General features: G+C 43.3%; 1 protein-coding gene across 3 annotated transcripts; it reads left to right on the forward strand.

The window, feature by feature from the left end:
• Window positions 1–4,636: 4,636 nt before the first annotated feature.
• On the forward strand, window positions 4,637–18,157 carry YPEL5 (yippee like 5). 3 transcript variants are annotated; one of them, XM_016209919.2, is made up of 3 exons: window positions 4,637–4,740; window positions 14,957–15,122; window positions 16,628–18,157. In XM_016209919.2, the coding sequence occupies exons 2-3, from the start codon at window positions 14,982–14,984 to the stop codon at window positions 16,850–16,852; spliced, it is 366 nt and encodes a 121-aa protein (XP_016065405.1). In that variant the 5' UTR covers window positions 4,637–4,740; window positions 14,957–14,981; the 3' UTR covers window positions 16,853–18,157. The 3 variants fall into 3 exon arrangements, with proteins under 3 accessions (XP_016065405.1, XP_016065422.1, XP_016065415.1); XM_016209936.2 differs by lacking the exon at window positions 4,637–4,740 and adding an exon at window positions 5,827–5,848; XM_016209929.2 differs by lacking the exon at window positions 4,637–4,740 and adding an exon at window positions 5,869–6,129.
• Window positions 18,158–18,527: the final 370 nt, after the last annotated feature.

Genomic DNA, 18,527 nt, shown 5'->3' on the forward strand with positions numbered 1-18,527 from the left:
TGATAGACTGCATTCTGACAATGCCTTCAGCAATAAACGCATGACTCTGCCTGCCTCCAACAGGACCATCCTTCTTTCGGGGAATGCCATTGTTGTGACTGCTTATGATAAATCACGCCCCTCAGCCCCCTCCCCCAACCCCCCCCCCCCAAGTTTATACAATGAAGCCCCAATCCTCAATGTGACAGTATTTGGATGTGGGCCTTTGGAAGGAAATTGAGTCATGAGGGTGAAGCTCTTATGAATGGGACTAGTACCCTTAAAAGAAGAGGCCAGAGAGCTAGCTCACTCTCTTTCCACCGCGTGAGAACACAACAAGGTGTTGGCAGTCTGCAACTCAGAAGAGGGCTGTCACCAGCACCTGACCATGTTGGCACCCAAATCTTGGACTTCCAGCCTCCAGAACTGTGAGAAACAAGTTTCTGTTGTTTATAAGCCACCTAGCCTATGGGACTTTATTAGAGTAGCCCATTCTGACTAAGAGTCATTTCTGGTACTGCAAAGGTCTGGGGGCTGCCAATCATAAGACTCCACACATCTGGCCATGGTGACTGGTCCCTGACCCATGCAGGCCAATCAGAATCCTCCTCTGGGACTTTTGTAACTAGAGATTGCAGAGAAAACTTTCCTTTCTGGTCAGGAAGCCACAATAATGTAGTAAGCATGGAGCCGCTTGAGGCCATGGCAAGGAAGGGCAAAGGAGTCACCTTGCAACGAAAAACAGCCGTGGAAACAGAACCAGCCCATCTGGGCTGCAGCTAAGTTCCCTAAGGCGAGGTCAAAACTCTCTTCTTGTTCTTTGGTGACGTGGGCCAATAATTTCCTTCTTACGCTTTAGCTACGTCAAGCTGGATTTCTTGCTACTCGCAATCTACCCATCTTGACTGATACTAGTAGTTTTGCAGATGAAAATTCTTCATGGTTTTTCATCAGTCCTCAATAAAAGGTGAGAACAGACTAAACTTTAAAATGTTCGTGGCACTAAAATTTATCTTTATCGGTTTCCTTACTGCTAAAGTTAAAGGTATGCATTGTAAAATATGTTTATGAAAACTAGGACAGTGTAAAAAATGAGTATTTCAGATTTTTGTCAATACATAGAATGATCTTATTCTACAAAAATTAGATCAGACTATGCATAGAATTCTACAGCCTGCACTTTCCACTTAATAATGTATTTTGGATATAATGATCTATCAGTTCATACAGATCTGCGTGGTGGTGTTTTAAATGCTTATTTGATGTGCCGAGTGTGCCCTCCTAAATGATCATCATTAGTAACGGTGGGAGTGTGTTATCTCATTGATAGGAATCTAATGCTTAGAGCCCAGGGACCATTGCTGTTGACTTTTTGTGGGCAGACAGGCTTTGAAAGAAGCTGAATGGCTCATCCTTCACCTCCAGGATACAAATCCTGCCAGAGTATTGACAGTGTCCCAAGTGCCCTCCCTGTTCAGGGTTGAATCACACAGGAGAGTATCAGGCATGTGTCTGACAGCCTGCGAGGCGACCTTAGCCTTCCGTGGCGTGGATGGCACAGGAGAAACTGCAAGGCTGCTCGCTTTGGACTCGGCTTCATGATCAAGAGTCAGGGAGATAATCACAAGAACTAACACAACAGTAACTTTTATTGAGCACCTACTAGGTAGGCACCAGGGACACTGGCTAAGCACTCGGAATCGGTTGTATTATTTAATGCTCACACTAACCCTAAAGTTACCAGTTTTTAGTCATTCCATTGAAGCTCTCAGTCACGGTCAGTCAGAAGCTAGGTAGCAGCGGTGCTGGAATTGGGCCTCAGGCTAAACAACTCCGAAGCCCGTGCTCCTTGCCACGGTTTATTCTGCTCTCCAACCCGCCCCACCTGACTTGGGTCTGTATCGATCCTCACCTCAGACTCGGATTGTGAGAGGCAAACGTTTGTATTGTTGGGGAAGTCTGTGGAAATTTTACTACAGCTTTTGCTGTTGGTTTTTAAATAAGTTTAGGGGAGGGTATTACGAGATCCTTTTGGCTGGTGTCCTTGATGCCGGTAAGGGTTAGGGGTTTGTGGGCGGAGGTCCTGTTCCCTGACCACTTTAGCACTTGGTGAATCAGGCTCGTAGAAATAATCTGTGTCAGAAGGAATGTAGTTATGGATGGCAACAAAATTAAAGCTAATTATACACAGCATCAAGTAATTAATAAGAAAACACAATATAAAATATGACTGTAGGAAAATCAGGTGATGTATAATTTTCTGTTGCTACTGTTACTGTTAATTACCACAAACTTGGGGGCTTCAAACAACACAAATTTGTCATCTTACAGTTCTGGAGGTCACAAGTCCAAAATGGGTGTGACGAAGCAAAAATCAAGGCGTTGGCAGGGCTGATTCCTTTTGGAGGCTCTAGGGGAGGTTCTGTTTCATCTTTTCTAGCTTCCAGAGGCTGCCTGCATTACTCTAGTCTCTGCTTCCATTATCACATCTGTTCTCTGACTTTGAGTCTCCTACCTCCTTTTTTGTTTTGTTTTGTTCGAAAATCTAGTTTAATTGAGGTAAAATGCACAAAACATTTACCATCTTACCCATCTTTGAGGGTACAGTTCAATATTAAATATATTTACTTTTGTGCAAACCAATTTCCAGAACTTTTTCACCTTGCAGAACTGTGGGTTGGTTTACTATGCGTCTGACTTTATGCACTCAAAGAACGTCAGAGTTAGTACATGTCAGGTGATGAAGGAGCCTTAACCCCCAAAATGCAGGGCTGGTTTAACGCGGGAGATGGGTTGCTGTAATACACCATCTGAAGAAATAGAATACTCGACATAGACATTAACAAGGTATTTGATAAACTGAAATACCCATTCTTTATAAAGAAAAAGAAACCCTACCAACTATCGATAAAGTCTGGGAACTTTTTGACAGAAATAGTCACACGTGTACTCAGCTACATATACATACAAGGATACTTAAACAAAAATAAAAGGCAAGTGACTGGAAAGAAGCAGGCAAACTTATGATCATTTTCAGACGGAAGGATTTTATACCCAGTAAATAAGCTACAAAATTATTGTCTTTCCTACAAAATCACCACCACCTAGCTTTATGACCTATAACAGAAGTTCCCATTGGCAGTGATCCCCTGCATTAGCTTGCAAGGGCTGACACAACAAACGGATACCGCAGATTGAGTGGCTTAAGCAACAAATTCACTTTTCACCGTTGCAGGGGCGGGAGGTCCAAGACCAAGACGTTCGCAGGTTCGGTTCCTACCGAGGCCTCGCTCCTGGGCCTGCAGGCGTCTTCCCTCCGTGTCCTCACGGGGCCTTTTCTCGGGGCGCACACTCCGGGTGTCCCTCTGTGCGTCCTAATCTCCTTTTTATAAGGACACAGTCAGGGTGCTTTGGGGCCCACCCTAATGACCTCCCTTTAATTTGTAACTAAAGCTAAATAAAAAAATAACTACGGGGGGGGGGGGTTTAAATTTCCTATTCTCTTGGAAAATTCACTTATCAAAAACTAATCCTTCTGCCTCTGAGGAGCAGGTGAGGGTCCTAGTGAATGCGGGGCTGATGAGGGGTCCAACGCTAGGACTCGCTGCACAGCCACTGCCCCCCACTGACGGCGTCAGGCACCTTGCAGGCTAATCTCAAGGGTTAGTGTTTTTAACCTGAGAAATAGGCATCGTCAAATACTTACGCTTTCTCCTGAAAGCCGGCCAAAGACCATTAATGCAATTACCTGGGAAACTCAGGAGGAACGGAGACAGAAACACCTCCCACCTTCAGCAGCGATCAGGGCTACGGGACCCGCCACCCTGCCCAGTGAACAAACTTCAGGCTCTCTAAGGACGAAAACCCACACAGAAGGTTGGATGTTCTCATCTTTTTGATAATCACTTCAAGCACTACCAAGCGAAAACTCCGGGGGTTGTAAATGAAGCTGAGCACGCCTGAAAAATCTTTTTTTTCTGTAGATACTCTCCTCCTTTACGCTCAGATTTTAAAAGTTTGGGTTTGTGAGTGGAAGACGGCCTCTATAAGGAGCGGCAAGGGTCAGCAACCTCGGAGAAGTTGCACGGTGCGTGTTATCGACCTGGGCACCCACTTTGCCTAGAAAACAGCCGGTTGTTTTCATTCGTCATCCCCGGGCCTCGGGAAACTAGGCCTCAGCCACCCCCTGGCGACGCCGGCGACGCGCGAGGTCCCGCAGCTGCCGCAATCGGAAAGGGCGCGGCGTCCCCTTTAAGAAGCTGACTCACGTGGACGCTGTGTTGTGCGCTCTCAGCTGGGACCGGGAGGTGGATCCGCAGTCTCTTCCCATTGGACACCTCTGGAAAGGGGCAGGGCTGTCCTCTCTGATTGGCTGTACGAGCCCGAGGTGTTGGGTCAGGGGCGGGGCGAGCTGCCGAGGGCTTAACTCGAGTCTGCAGTTCCTGGGAGGGGTGGGCAGCGACGCGACGCGGAGCCGGAGTAGGGGGTTGGGTGAACCCGAGAAGGGGCGGGCCCAGCGGAAGGGGCTGGGTGCTGGGAAGTGGGCGGGGCCTAGAAATGAAGGACTTTCTGAGCCAACCGGGAGGACCGACGGTTCAAGGGGCGGAGCTACGCCGGGTGATTGACGCCAAGGCCCAACCAGGGAGAGGCGGGGCCAAGGCCCGGGCCTGACTAAACCTAGAGACTAGGGTGGCCGAGGGGCTCCATCCCAGCTGAGGAGGGAAGAGCTGCGGGCGGCCGCGGATCTCACAGCCGCTCGGGGTGAGTAAGACAGGCGGGGGCTGGGCTGGGAGCCCGCCGGAGGACCCCCTAGGTCGGCGGCTTCGAAGCACTCGGGAGTCGGTCCGGGGCGGGGGCCCAGGCAGGAAGTGCCTCTTCCTAGTCGAGCTACCACCGGGGTCCCGGGGAATCCGCCCCCGGCCACCTTTGGGCGGGCCCGGGCCGCGGGGGCTGCGGCCGGACGAACTGAGCTGTTTCCTCTTTGTGAGGCCCGGACGCGGCGGCTGCCGTCGGCCCGCCCCCGCCGCGCAGCCCGGACAGCCGGTGCGACCGCCGCGGCCGCGACCCCTCAGCTCGGATCCGCGCCCTCCCGCCGCTGCCTCCCTTCCCGGCCATTCCCCGGCGCTGCCTCGGAGTCCCTACAGGTCGCGGCCAGGCCTCGGGTGCCCCCTCCGCCGGCAGTTCGGCCAGCGATTCCCCCCACCCCCCGGCTGCCCCGCCCCCACGGGCCGCGTCCCCGCCGCAGTATCGGGGGCGCGCCCCAAGCTCCGCGCCGCGGTGGTCGGCGGGAGGCCTCCCGCCCCGGCCGCCTCGCCGCGCTCCTGTCCCCCGAGCGAAGCGTGAACTCGACTGGGAGTTGTGGGGCCGTGATTGCGCCGCGGCGAGGCCTGTCCTTAAAAAGGGCTACGTCCGCGCGGCCCACTGGCGTTTGCCGCGGGCGCAGGGCGGTGCTGGCTTTTGTTTTCTGCCCCGCTGGGCGAACGTTTGCCACCCAGCTAACCCCTGGACCGAGGGAGGGAGCCGGCGGGCCGGGCGGAGGGCGTGGTGTGACTGTTGGGTTTGGGGGGACGTCCCGGGCCGGGGGGCGCGGCAGGGGTTCCGCGCAGCCGCCCGCTCAGCTGTTTCGGTCGGTGTTTGTTGTGCCTTCCGAGGCCCGACCGCGCCGCGCCCCGGCCCCTCCCCATTGGCCCGCGGGGTCACGTGCCCGCAATCAGCTGGGACCAGCCGGGGCTGCGGGCTGGCAGGGCCCGGACGGCTGCGGGCTGAACGCGCTGGGCGCCTGGGTCCCGCGGCCGCCCCGCGGCCTTCCTCTCGCTGGTAGGAGGGTAGGCGCGCCCTTGCAACCCCTCTGTGCCCCACGCCTGTGTAGGTAGGTGCGTAGGACAGCGAGTATTGTGAGCCGCGGGAGTTGGAAAACTGAGCTACTACAGAGGTCTGCTTAATCCTGACTCCACCTAGTAATCCTCCCTACAAGGGAGAGCCTGGAAAGTGTTCAGCTCATTTATTTTTAAATTTTTTCTGTTTACAGAGCCCTGTTGGTAATCTGAGGATTTTTATTCCGGGTCTCCTTGACAGATGGAAAACCTGAAGTAACCTCAGGCTAAACTTGGTGTTTTTGGAAAATTAGACGTGCTGGAGAAGTAACTGGGGGTAATAGGATATTGGCTAATTTCGCACAGCCACATATGAAGTGTTGCGGCTGCTTTCCAACACAGACGAATCAAAATGCATGAAGTGTTTCCAGGGTACACGTTTGTGCCAGATGTGAAGTGTCTTGGTGTATTCTTTTCCTAAAAGTTTATTGCATACTTGTACTGTGTTAGGTAAAAAGGAAATTGCAAAGATTTTAGAATCGTTTCTCTTAAAGCTTACAGTTTAGTGGAGTCATAGACTACTGAAATTGAGTACAATGCAAAGTTAAATATTAGTAAGTTATGAAATGAGTGTTACAAGAGTTCAAAAATGGGGCGGTGAGAGATGAAGTAAAGTGAAGTTGGAAGCATTCTGAAGTGGATTAGTATTGATTAGACCTAGGAGGTGAAGAAGCTTTGGGTTGCTGTTAGGCAGACAGAGGCCTACAAGCAAAAACAGAGACCTGGAGCAGGTACAACTAGTGAGAAGGTGGAGGTTGTGCAGTTTGGCACAGAAGATATTTTCCACATATCCCATTATCTTCATGGGCATGTACTGGAACACCAGGTAGAATGTAGCTTCTTGGAAAGGACTGATGTCTACCTTTTTAGAGGGTGTCCTCACCCTTGTCAATGCCCCGTACAGGCCTACTGGGTGTCTTTTGTTTCCTTTTTTTAAATAAGTATCTCTAGGAACCATCTTATCTATAGGAGGGGGAGATGGCGAAATGTGTTCTAGTAAATTATTTAATTCTATACAGAGAAACTAAAGTAAATTATATTTTAACAACTTTTCTAAAAAGATTAGCAAAATCCATGTGGGTTTTACTAAAATAATACCTGGTTGGATCATTAAGGACTCATTCCTAGACTTACTTGCCTTTTCTTTTGTTCTACTTAAGTGGTAGAAGAGAAAAATGTTTAGAAACAATAAAAAGGGAAAGGAAATAAGGCCAAAATTAAGTCTAAAAGAAGAGCTTTAATGAGCTACCAGCCTCCAGAAAACCAATCCATGAGACATGAAGCTAGTCCTAAATATAATCAGGAGTTGTGAAGATAGTCCTAAGTATATTTGTGCCCAGAATATAAATTTCAGTTACAAAGTATCTAAATGACTATATAAATCAATACCAATTTCTCTGGTAATCCTGTATAGTAATGTCTGGGTAATGTAAGAACTGACTTTAGCTTTGACATGAACTTGTTACTTGATACCAGTATCACGAAACCAGATAGTTAACTTATACTCCAGTCTATTCAGTTTGAGGCTGTTTTGACTCATGGTATTGCAACTCAGCAAATGAGAGATCTTGAATTTGTCTTTCCAAAGGACTGGGAGGATTACCAACTTGAATTGTTTAGGTGACTCACTGAGTTACATGACTAGTCTTATTTTCTAGTGATGACTAAACAAAAAGTGTTATAGAAATACAGTAAACTTGGAAAACATTTAACAACAACATTATTCGAGGATCAAGAACAGAAATATAAAAGTTACTGTCAAAATGAAGACCTAATTCCACAACCAGAAAGTCAATCATTTGACATAGCAAAGGAAACTGGTCAGGTATTGCAAAAGAATTAACAAAAGAAAGCACAGCTTTCTTGTGTAACTGAAACCTTGGCTGGGTGAGTGTTTTGTACATAAATGGGAAAATTGGTTTTGTAGATAAAACTCAGTTTGTTATTTTCCTTTATAGGTTTTCAATAGAATTTGGTCACAAGTCAGTATGAAAATAATTAATGAGATTACAATAACAGTAAGTGTTAATTATAGTAATCAACCCCGAACTGTTAAAAGTTCTTTGGGTTTTGTTCCTTTCTTTGTTTTGGAGAGAAAAGGGACTGAAAACCAGAAATACAAGCATGCTTCCTTTCCCCACGTTTCCATTTTAACAGAACCATTTGCAAAACATCCTCCCGAATGGCAGATTCCTTTAACCCTTTCTGTACTAGGGTTACAGCCAGTTCCATGCAGGTGAGGCTTGTTTCCTGCATTTGTCTACCACCACCTTCTGGTGCAGTGGAAAAGCCCCTCTCAGTTCTGGTGGTTGTGTTTTCTGTGGCCTATGGAAAGTCTCTGTGAAGTAGGTATTTTCTGGTCATAGGGTCCTTAGATGCAAATCAATACCTACTTTTCTCTTCCCTGGTATTTTTAGGGCTGGTAAATGTGCTGCCTCCTTCAGGGTATTCTACTTGCCAGGGTTGAATCCTAACTGGATTATTAATTACGGGGAGGGCAAGTACCTATTTTAAGATCTAGAATTGTGACACTAAGAATTTGAGATGCTTCAGAGGTTTCTAACTTTCCTCCTGCTTGTAATTTCTGTCACCTGGTCACTTAGCTTTGCAGTAATTAACTGGAGGTGAAGCCAGTTAATTGTTACTTGTTTCAGATCCTTTCTGAGCCTTGGCTTGCTTCATCTGTAATAGGAGAGGGAAGTTGGGTGGGAAGTGGTGAGGAAGGTAATGTATGTACTTTACTGTATTAACCTTTATTTAGCATTTACTGTGTGCCAGGCACTGTTCTAAGAATGTGTTATCTCCCATTCTCACAACTCGGGAGGATACATTGCCCAAAGTTAACACAGCTTTTAAGGGACAAGGCTGAGATTTAAACTTGGGCAGTCTGACTCCAGAGTTCAAGGGTTTGAGCTATATTGTTTAAATCCTGGGGATGAGGAGAGAAGAAGGCAGAAGCTGGGTATCTATTACCTATTGTTATAATCTTTTTAGAGTTGATCTTCAGCATGCTGAACTGATTATGGAAAGTTAAAGATTTTAGCTAGCAAAAACCATGAAGACAAGGGAGCAGAATTAAATTGACCTCTTCAGATACTTCTGTTGATCCTTGAACCTGAATGCCAACCAAGTGTACTTTTTTCTGAGAAAGACTGTCTACTTTCTAAATGAAAGATTTTAAAGCAGGTTGTTGGTATACTTTCTGTCAATGGCTGGATAGTGAATAGTGTAATCTTTTTAAGCCATAAGGTTTCAGTTACAACTACTCAAACTGCATTATAGTGAGACAGCAGCCAATTATAAATAAATGGGTGTGTCCCAATAAAATGTTATTTAGGACACTGGAAATTGAATTTCATGTGATTTGCATGTGTCACAAAATAGTCCCCCCCCCCATTTAAAAGTGTAAAATTCTTAGCTTGTCGGCAGTACAAAAACAGATGGTGAGCTGAATTTTCCCACAGGCCTTAGTTTGCTGACCCCTGCTTTTAAGGAAAATATTTAGCAATGAGCCAGATCAAAGAACAAGATACTATAATATTTAATTTGCTTGTATGTGTGTATTAATACCAGCGATGAACAAGTGGCATTTGCCATTAAAAACAATAAAATTTATATTAGCATCCAAAAGCTGAAATACATAAGTTAAATCCAACAAAATGTGTACAAGATTTATATCAGGAAAAATATAAAACTAATGAATGAAATCAAGAAGAACTAAATAAATGGAGTGAGATTTCATGTTCATGGATAGGAAGACTCAGTGTTGTCAAGATGTCAGTTCTTCCTAACTTCATCTGTAGATTCAGTGTTGTCCCAGTCAAAATCCCAACAAGTTACCTTGTGAATAGCAACAAACTATAGAGAGGCGAAAGACTCAGAGTGGCCAACACAGTATTGAAGGAGAATAAAGTCAGAAGACTGACACTACCTGACTTCTAGACTTGCTATAAAGTGATAGGGATTACGGTAGTATGGTATTGGCAAAAGAATAGGCAAATAGATCAGTGGAACAGAATAGAGAGCCCAGAAATAGACCCACGTAAATAATGGACATCTGATCTTTGACAGAGAACCAAGGCAATACAGTAGAGCAGAGTTTTTTTCCTAAATGGTATGGGACAACTGTAAATCCACATGCAAAAAATTGAATCTAGACACAGACCTTACACCCCATTCACAAAATTAACTCAAAATGGATCATGAAACTAAATGTAAAATGCAAAACTATAAAACTCCCAGAAGATAAGAGAAAACCTACATGATTGTGGGTATGGCATTGACTTTAAAACACACCACCAATGGCATGGCCCATGAAAGAAATAATTGATAAGCTGGACTTTATTAAAATTTAAAACTTCTGTTCTGTGAAAGGCAATGTCTTCTCATTAGAAGACAAGCCACAGACTGGGAGAAAATACTTGCAAAAGACATACCTTATAAAGGACTATTATTCAAAACATTAAAAAAACTCCTAAAACTCAACAAGAAAACCACCTGCTTAAAAAAATGGGCCAAAGACTTTAGCAGACATCTCACCAAAGAAGATGTGTCAAGCAGCATGTGAAAAGATGCCTACATCATATGTCATCAGGGAAATGTGAATTAAAACAACGAGATAACCACCACACACCTATTAGATTATAATTACCAAAACTTTGAAGCAACCATAGTGTCCTTCAGGAGGTGAATGGATAAATAAACTGGTACATCAAAAGGCATGGGGGAACCTTAACTTTGGTTATAAACTTGAACTTCAACACTGACAGATGCCAAAGAGCACATTTTATTACTTAGGGACACACTAAGGTGACCCCCAGATTCAACACAGAACATTAGTCATCTGTGAAAAGGCACTTTTAAGATGTTTTAGAAATATGTCGCTGAAGAGATTTGGAACTCTTCTAAGTCCAAGCAAGGTGACTTGCATATTTGGGAAGTATTTTGGATGTAAAACAATCAGAAGGTAGATCAGTGGTTGTCTGTGGCTAGGGGTGGGAGGAGGGATTGACTGCAGAAGGGTTTGTGGGAATTTGCGGTGAGGTGATGGAAATAATTCTAAAGCTGTTATTGGTGGGAGTGGAGTTCTTGGGGGTGCTAGTGGTACAACTTTATAAATTTGCCAAAAACCAGTTTAAATTTGTGATCTGTATGAGCTCTAAAAATTTCTAGTTGAGAGTGTGTAATTGGAATTTTCACCGACCAAAAATACGGCATACAGGATCAGCATGGAGGCAGGAGGGGTCTGTGATAAAGCTGAGGGAGAAAGACTGTGAATCTGGCAGCCCTCGAGGGTCACTAAGAAAGAGTGGAATGAAGAGAACTGGAGCAAGATGTAGTTCAGATACCAGTGTCAGAAAGTCATACAATTGTAATTCTGCTACAAAAGTGGGGTAATAAATACCTACTTTAGAAATTGTCAAGATTAAATATGTAAAGTACCAAAGGCAGTGTCCCATTCAGTGTAGACACTAAATAATCATTAGGCCTAAGGAAGGGTTCAGCATATCATCCAGGTTCAGAGATTCCTGATCCAGGTATTATGTCTTAGCTTTTTAAAGACCTGCCCCCTTAAATAGTGAAGTGACATTCTGATTGATGGCAACCTCTTGAGAGTTTGGGTAATGTAAGTCAGTAGTAGGTTGTGTTTCTAGCCCTGCAAAGCTAAGGCTTAGCACCTGGAACCTAATACCCTACAGAGGTTTTCCTACTTCTCAAGAACGTCTGACAGCAAGTGTAGTTTTGCTTGCTTTTGCTAGATTCTAAGGCATTCTAGCTTATCTCTTGGCAAATAAGAATAGTTTTCTTTTAAAAGCTACATTTTACAGTTATATTTAGTAAATAAAATAAAAACTACATTTTGTATATATATATAGGTAGTAGGCACATAGGTAGCTGCCATATAGGTGGCTGCTATAAGTAGCAGCCACAATTAGGAATGGTGATTCTGCACTGATATTTTTGGTCTTGGTAATGAGTCATATAATTGAATCCAGTAAAAACACTTGAGTAAAAAATAGACTGAATTTGAAGCAGGGAGGAGAAAGCGTGTTAAATCTATTTACCCCACTTAGGAATAAAGAGCTTGCCTGTATCCAGTGGCAAATGGTCACAGCTATATGGTAATTTTGAACCAAAGATAGAATGTTGTAGGCAGAAGGCATAGGGAAAGTTCATTTTGAAGTCCAGTAAATTTTCCACAATAGCATTGTATCAGGCATGGTCAGTTCAAAAACATCTAATTACTCCTGCATTATGGTTGAAATAAATTACAATGTGAATATTTTATTTAAAAGTTTGAAGGAAAATTGGCTTTAAAGTAGCAAGTTCCAGAAACCCAAGTTGGAAACTAAAGCATTGTACAAATACTAGTTTTCAGAGAAATACAGAATCTGAGTGTTATCAGTGGAAGTGCAGTTCTTGGGGTGCCGCGAGGAAAAGAATTTCCTGAGGCCCCAATGGGAAGATGGGGGTTTCTTGGAAATCTTTATTGATGCTATAAAATTAAGGGAGTTCCCCTCCAGGGTCCCATCTCTATCCATCTCGTCATGGAAAAAGTCCAGCCTTGTCTTCAGCAGGGCCAAGATAAAGGCCACTGCCCAGAATTTCTTCTCCGTATTAAATACAGTCCAGTCCAGCATCTGGCTAGCTTAGCTTGTATTCCCAGCTGCACACATTGCGTGTGGAGTCCACATGGCTGTGGGCCATGTGGCTGCTTAAGACCCCATGGCTGTGGAGAGAGAACAGGCAAGTCCACAGGTGAGTGTGGGTCACGGAGCCAGAGAGCACAAGAACAAGAGCCAGGGAACTCGGGTGATTTTTAACCAGGAGCTTCAAACTAAGCAGTTAACTCCAAGATCTTGCACGCTTCTGATGGCGTCCACTCCCTGGCCAATGCGTCGTTCCCCAGGCTAGACTGACAGACACCTTCCCTCCCTCACCCTGGCCCCTGCTGCGCGTGTAGGTGCCTCTCCCCCTGCTCCCTCCAACAGTCCCCTAGCGGGTGGGGGGAGGGAGGGAGGGTGGGGTGTTAATCAGTCCCCTTGGAGGAATAATACTGTGTGAAGTGACAGCTTCCTGGTGAATTATAGTCTGGTCTCCCCTTGCTTTCTTCCCTTTATTAATGCAGTATTAACTAGCTAATGATGATGGTGACATGAGGACTGTGTCTCACAGGGTGAGATTGTAAAAACTTGCTGTTGATTCTTTTCTGTAACCAGTATTAAGAAACATGACCAAGATCAACCGCTTACAGGATTGCTGGATGATTTCTTTCTATCAGGAGTCTTAAACTCACATGTCTTAAAGGTGAAGTAATTATGTGATGCAGGGTGGAGACTGGACAAATGAAATGACCTTGCGGGTAAAGTTGCAGCTACCTCTCAACTCTAGTTGCTTGCTGCCCTACATGAAAACATGCCCATGTTGCCAGGCCTCCCCAGTGTTTAAAAAAGGCCCAAATACGGGTTCTTTAGTGAAATCTCTCAAATTTTAGTGGCAACTCAACTGTTTTTTATTAAGAATAAAAAACTGTGGGCCAAACAAAATAGGCCACATACGTTTTGTGAGAAAAGGGTTATTTGTCTGTTTTGTTCACTGCTGTGTCCCTACACCACCAAGTGAATTCAGCCTGCAAGCCTCAGATTTGCAGCCCGTGACTTTTCATCTAACAGAATTGGGTCCCTAAGCATCTGGGAAAAAGTAATGCTGTCATCTTAAGGGTTGAAACAATCGGCAGTGAATCTTGCCTGTTGGCCTTTTGCGGAAAGGCAGTCAGAAAGCTATGTATCAGTTCTTAAGTCTTGGTGTTTTTACTCAGGTTTTATTCATTGACATTCTTGTTTGTAAACTGGTTTTCCTCTTACCAGCTACAAATTGTAATTATATCTATCCTTTGTTTTTCATTCCTTATTAAACTTCCATATTATAATGTTTAATGGGAGTCATGATCTTTGTGATAATGACATTTCTGATGACATTAGGACTGCCTAATGGCTGAGGAAGTTCACAGATGTGAGGAGGAATGGAACTTTTTATAAAATTAGTAATGGAATTTCCCCAAATTTAAGATGACAGTGGACTCTTGTATTTTTTTCATAGTGGCAGCTATATCAGCTCTGCATGCCATTTTAAAGACAGGTAATATTTAAAACACAGGGGGCCAATAACTACACCTAGGATTAAATTCTTTTTTTAAATGAAAGCTATAGTATATTCTTGATTACATCTAGATCTTAGTTGGATTCAGAGCTTTCTCCCCCCGTGTTTCATCACTTCTGTGACTTACGATTTATTAGCTATCAGTAAGTTATGCAACAATGGTTCATCTTTCCCTTCTTTGTAAGTTGTTTTCCTAACCTTATGCCAATCCTAGACCATCTTGTGTGCCCTTTTGGAGGAGGCGGTGTAGGGTAATAGAAGAAGTTCAGCTTTGAGTTGGGTCCATGCATTCCAGTTATGATATTTCTGGACTTGAAAGCTGTGTAAACTAGCTTTAATCCTTGGATTAAACTAGTTAATATCCTTGGATAATCTATGAAATGGGGGTGATAACCTCACAGAGTTGCGATAATTTTGAAATAAGTAAAGCACCTGGTAGTACAGTGCTCCATGGACTCAAACTTACTGTAATGTTAGTGGCATCACCCCTGTATGGTTGTAGAGATACTTGATGACCAGAAACCCACTTGTTTTCTGATTGCCCGCTTTTCTAGTCTTTCCTGAAATTACACATACTCAGAATGGATACTTAACACTTAATCCTTTCTCTGCTCTCTCCCTGTGCTTGTCATTCAGTTTCTGATACTCCACATTTTTCCTATTTTTTCATATCAACCAAAAGAGAAGTGATACCATGTCTTTTCCTGCCTGAGCATGTTTATTTCTTTGGCTTACTGCTTCTAAAATATTCTTAGCCTGCATGTGCCTGTTTTTTTGTTCAGTGCATGAACTTGGGATCCTTTTGTTCAGTCAGCTGTTTCACATATCAAATAATACAAAACAGAGATCACAATATAAATGGTCCTCTATGACCCCAACCAAGTAGATACTAACAGATTTTTAAAATCATAATGCATTTATTCTCCTTTTCCATTTGCTCCTAGGTTTTTTAGAACTTCAACTATAAAAATGGGCAGAATTTTCCTTGATCATATCGGTGGTACCCGTCTGTTTTCTTGTGCAAACTGCGATACGATTCTGACCAACCGCTCAGAACTCATCTCCACTCGGTTCACTGGCGCCACTGGCAGAGCATTTCTTTTTAACAAGGTTTGTGGGAAAATCAGTTTCATTTCCTAAGTGGGTTGAGTGGTGAATATATCTGACAATAGTACCAGAATACTCCTCAGAGCTTGAGATACCAGGAAGGCTTAGAATGAGAGCTGCAGTCTATAGAAATTATTGCCCACTGGCTTGTCTTTGAGTGGACCTTAGGAAGGTATATTACTAGAATGTGATTTTTAATCTTGAAAGTTGAAAGACTGTTAGAAGAAGGGTGGTCTCCATTCAGGAAACATTCAGTGTAGGAATTTAGTAGTGACTTCACAGACTGTGGAAGGAAGGGGCTGAGCCATCCCCATACCCCTGTCACTGATTTATCTTTATGGGGAGGTAGCTGCATTAAACTCATAGCTTGACAGTGTAAGTGAGTAGGGGTCATCTGACCAACTTCTCTTGCTCTAACTGATGCTCACCAGTCATCCCTCTGATTCTGATTTAGTTTATTACATAGATTTGCCAACAGGAAGTTTCCTGATTTACAAATAAATACTTAGTCTAGTTGCTTCTCTAATTTCTGGCTTACTTTGGAATTGGTTAATGTGATTTCTGCCTTCTAGAGCCTAATGTGTACTAGTGAAGTTGAATTTCCAAGTCTTTTAGGCTAAGGAACAGAACTAGTGCTAGGGTGTTGCTCTTAGAAGGTCAGCTAATCTTCCCCAGTGGACACTCCTCTGTTCAATTTAGAAACAAGTTTTTCTCTCAAAGAATTAGTCATGTATACTCCTTGATCTTTATTGGAGTGCAGGGCAGGAGCTGGCATGCTATGGCTGGCCAGCTTCCTGTTTTTAAAAAAATATATAAAGTTTAATGAAGCACAGCGATGCTCACTCATTTATGTGTTATCTATGGCTGCTCTTGTGCTACAATAGCAGGCTAAATAGTTACAACAAACACCATATTGACCTCAAAGCCAAAAATATTTACTATCTGGCCGTTTACAGAAAAGTCAAGTATAGAGGATTGTTGAGTGTTCAGGATCCCGGGAAATTCTTCACAGATTCTTTGAACCCACTTGAAAACGATGTATGGCAATGTAGGCTTTTCCTAGTCTGTTTGTCTGTAAAATGTATTTTCAGAAACAAATTTGGCAGACTTTTTAATGAAATACCTGTTGTGTACCAGATCTTTTACATTGGTAACCTTGTTTGCATTCATCATTAAACGGTGAATAACAATTGGGCCCAATCCTACAGTTTATGTCTCCATGTCAGGGACTCTTCATACAACTCAGAAATGTAGCTAGTATTTATAGTGTGGCTTGGACTAGCGCAGTAATGCGTGGTCGCATTAGGGTCCAGTGCAGTGCAATTCCAGATGTTTACCTGTCCCCGCAGCTTCTAAGAATAGCTCTTGGGAAGGGGTATTGGAGCTCTGACTAAAGTAACTGCTGTTTACTTTTTCTGAATTTGCTGTTACTGCACCAACCAAATATTGTGTACTTTTTGGCAAATAATTGACTTGCTTTTGCAATTTTGTTTTCACATGTTTCTTAGGTAGTTAACCTGCAGTACAGTGAAGTTCAAGACCGGGTCATGCTCACTGGCCGCCACATGGTTCGAGATGTGAGCTGTAAAAACTGCAATAGCAAACTGGGATGGATCTATGAGTTTGCTACTGAAGACAGCCAGCGTTATAAGGAAGGCCGTGTGATCCTGGAACGTGCTCTAGTTCGCGAGAGTGAGGGTTTTGAGGAGCATGTACCATCTGATAACTCTTGAAGAAAAAGAGATAACTTCATCTTTTCCCAGGTCTCCTTCACTGAAAACAAATCTACTTACATACACTGTCACCTTAGCATCAGAGTCGGATTCATGAACTGCGGAACAAGGGTTATAAGAATCTAAGATGGAACCTTTCTTTCTTTCTTTCTTTTTTTAATTTTCTATTTTCCATCCAACAACAGTGTGTAGAGAGAATATTATGCAGATGCTGTTAAACTTTTTTCCCTACTTTTACATCTTGAGGCAGAATAGTCTATCTGCAGCTACATGGTGGGCTATATGAGAGAAAAAATCTGGGCTATTAGAGTGGAAACGTGTGTTTTATGTAAATTTTGAAAGAAAAATGTGTCAAGAGCATGGTTTTTAAACTTGTTTGGGCTTTATTTTAAAACGTTTTTTGAAAAACCCAGTTATTTCACTTGATTTGCTAGCTTCAGAGAGGAGATCCGGATTTGTGGCCAGCGCCGAGGGTCAGTGTCAGTGCAGCTTGTGCTGGCCATCGGGCCATATTCTTGTTGGAGATGAACTGTAGACCAGAGCCCATTCTTCCTTGTCAGTCTGGACCCAAAGATGTCACCATTCCTAGTTATTTGTCACCACGTAATTGGTGTTGATTGGAAACTTTTCCTGAAATGGGGCAGAACTGCTTGGTTGTCCTTTCCATGTAACTTAAGCATAGTAATATAAATAAAGGAATAGTTGAATGTTTTTGGTCCTGTGTTGCTTTTAAAAAACACTTTTTAAAAAGAGCAGAGTATTTGATAGCAATTTTCATAGTACTGTTTCTTTTCATCTCGTAAGCTAAATTTATTGTGTATGAGATACTACTTTGTTTAAATTAAAGCATACTGTTTAAATCCACAGTATTGTATTTGGAAAACAGTTGAACAGAATGTCAATGTGCATTCATGCAGAAAGCATATCATCTGCATCTGTTCTAAAAGAAGGGAGGAAATGAAGCAGCCTGTCTGAAAATACTGCTCTGCAAAGCATTTCAGCCTGTCCTCAGTTTTGCTTTGATTTTGACGGGTCTGTAGAGCCTAATAGTATCATCAAAGAACTAGCTCTCATTAGCATCATTTTCTCAGCTCTTCCCTAAGAAAGTCAAGCTATTGAAATTAAAACTGTACTTGGTCCCTTCATGTGAAGGAGAGCAGATTTGACTCAGGGTGTTATTTTAGCCCCAAATTTACATTATGAAGTATTAAAATGTAAATGTTTCTTTATCCAAACTATTTCTACATAGTCTAGTATTTGTTTGTGGTGGAGTAAATGACATTAAAATTGGCTAATTTGAATGGACGTTTGAGTGCTCAATTTCTTGGTCTTTGTCAAGAGAGAAAATTTGCTTCAATTAGAAAAATCTGCCATTGATATTAGACGTAACTTGTGAGTACAGTTAAGATTAAGTTTCTCTTGCTTACCTTTGGGCTCTTGGTTAGAGGCATAGGGATCTGATTAAGTAGCTGTATAATACTGCATTTAAGATAAGTGGACACAAATTCTGTCTTTCCTTCACCATGGACTTAAGTATTAAGAAACAACATTCCCATTTATTTCCATACTGCCCTTTGATTATATGCAGATTCCTAGTAGCATGCCTTACCTAAAGCACTGTGTGCATTTGCTGTTATAATAAAGTATATTTTGTCTTGCATTGGTGCAATACTGA

This window comes from Miniopterus natalensis, chromosome 13 (genome assembly GCF_054644295.1).
Source record: "Miniopterus natalensis isolate mMinNat1 chromosome 13, mMinNat1.hap1, whole genome shotgun sequence".
Lineage (NCBI taxonomy): Eukaryota > Metazoa > Chordata > Mammalia > Chiroptera > Miniopteridae > Miniopterus > Miniopterus natalensis.

Excerpts from the sequence above, each read along its gene's own strand:
- YPEL5 (XM_016209919.2), top strand. The coding sequence starts at position 14,982 with ATGGGCAGAATTTTCCTTGATCATATCGGTGGTACCCGTCTGTTTTCT. Across the intron at positions 15,123-16,627 it reads GAGCATTTCTTTTTAACAAG|GTAGTTAACCTGCAGTACAG; the intron begins GTTTGTGGGAAA and ends CATGTTTCTTAG.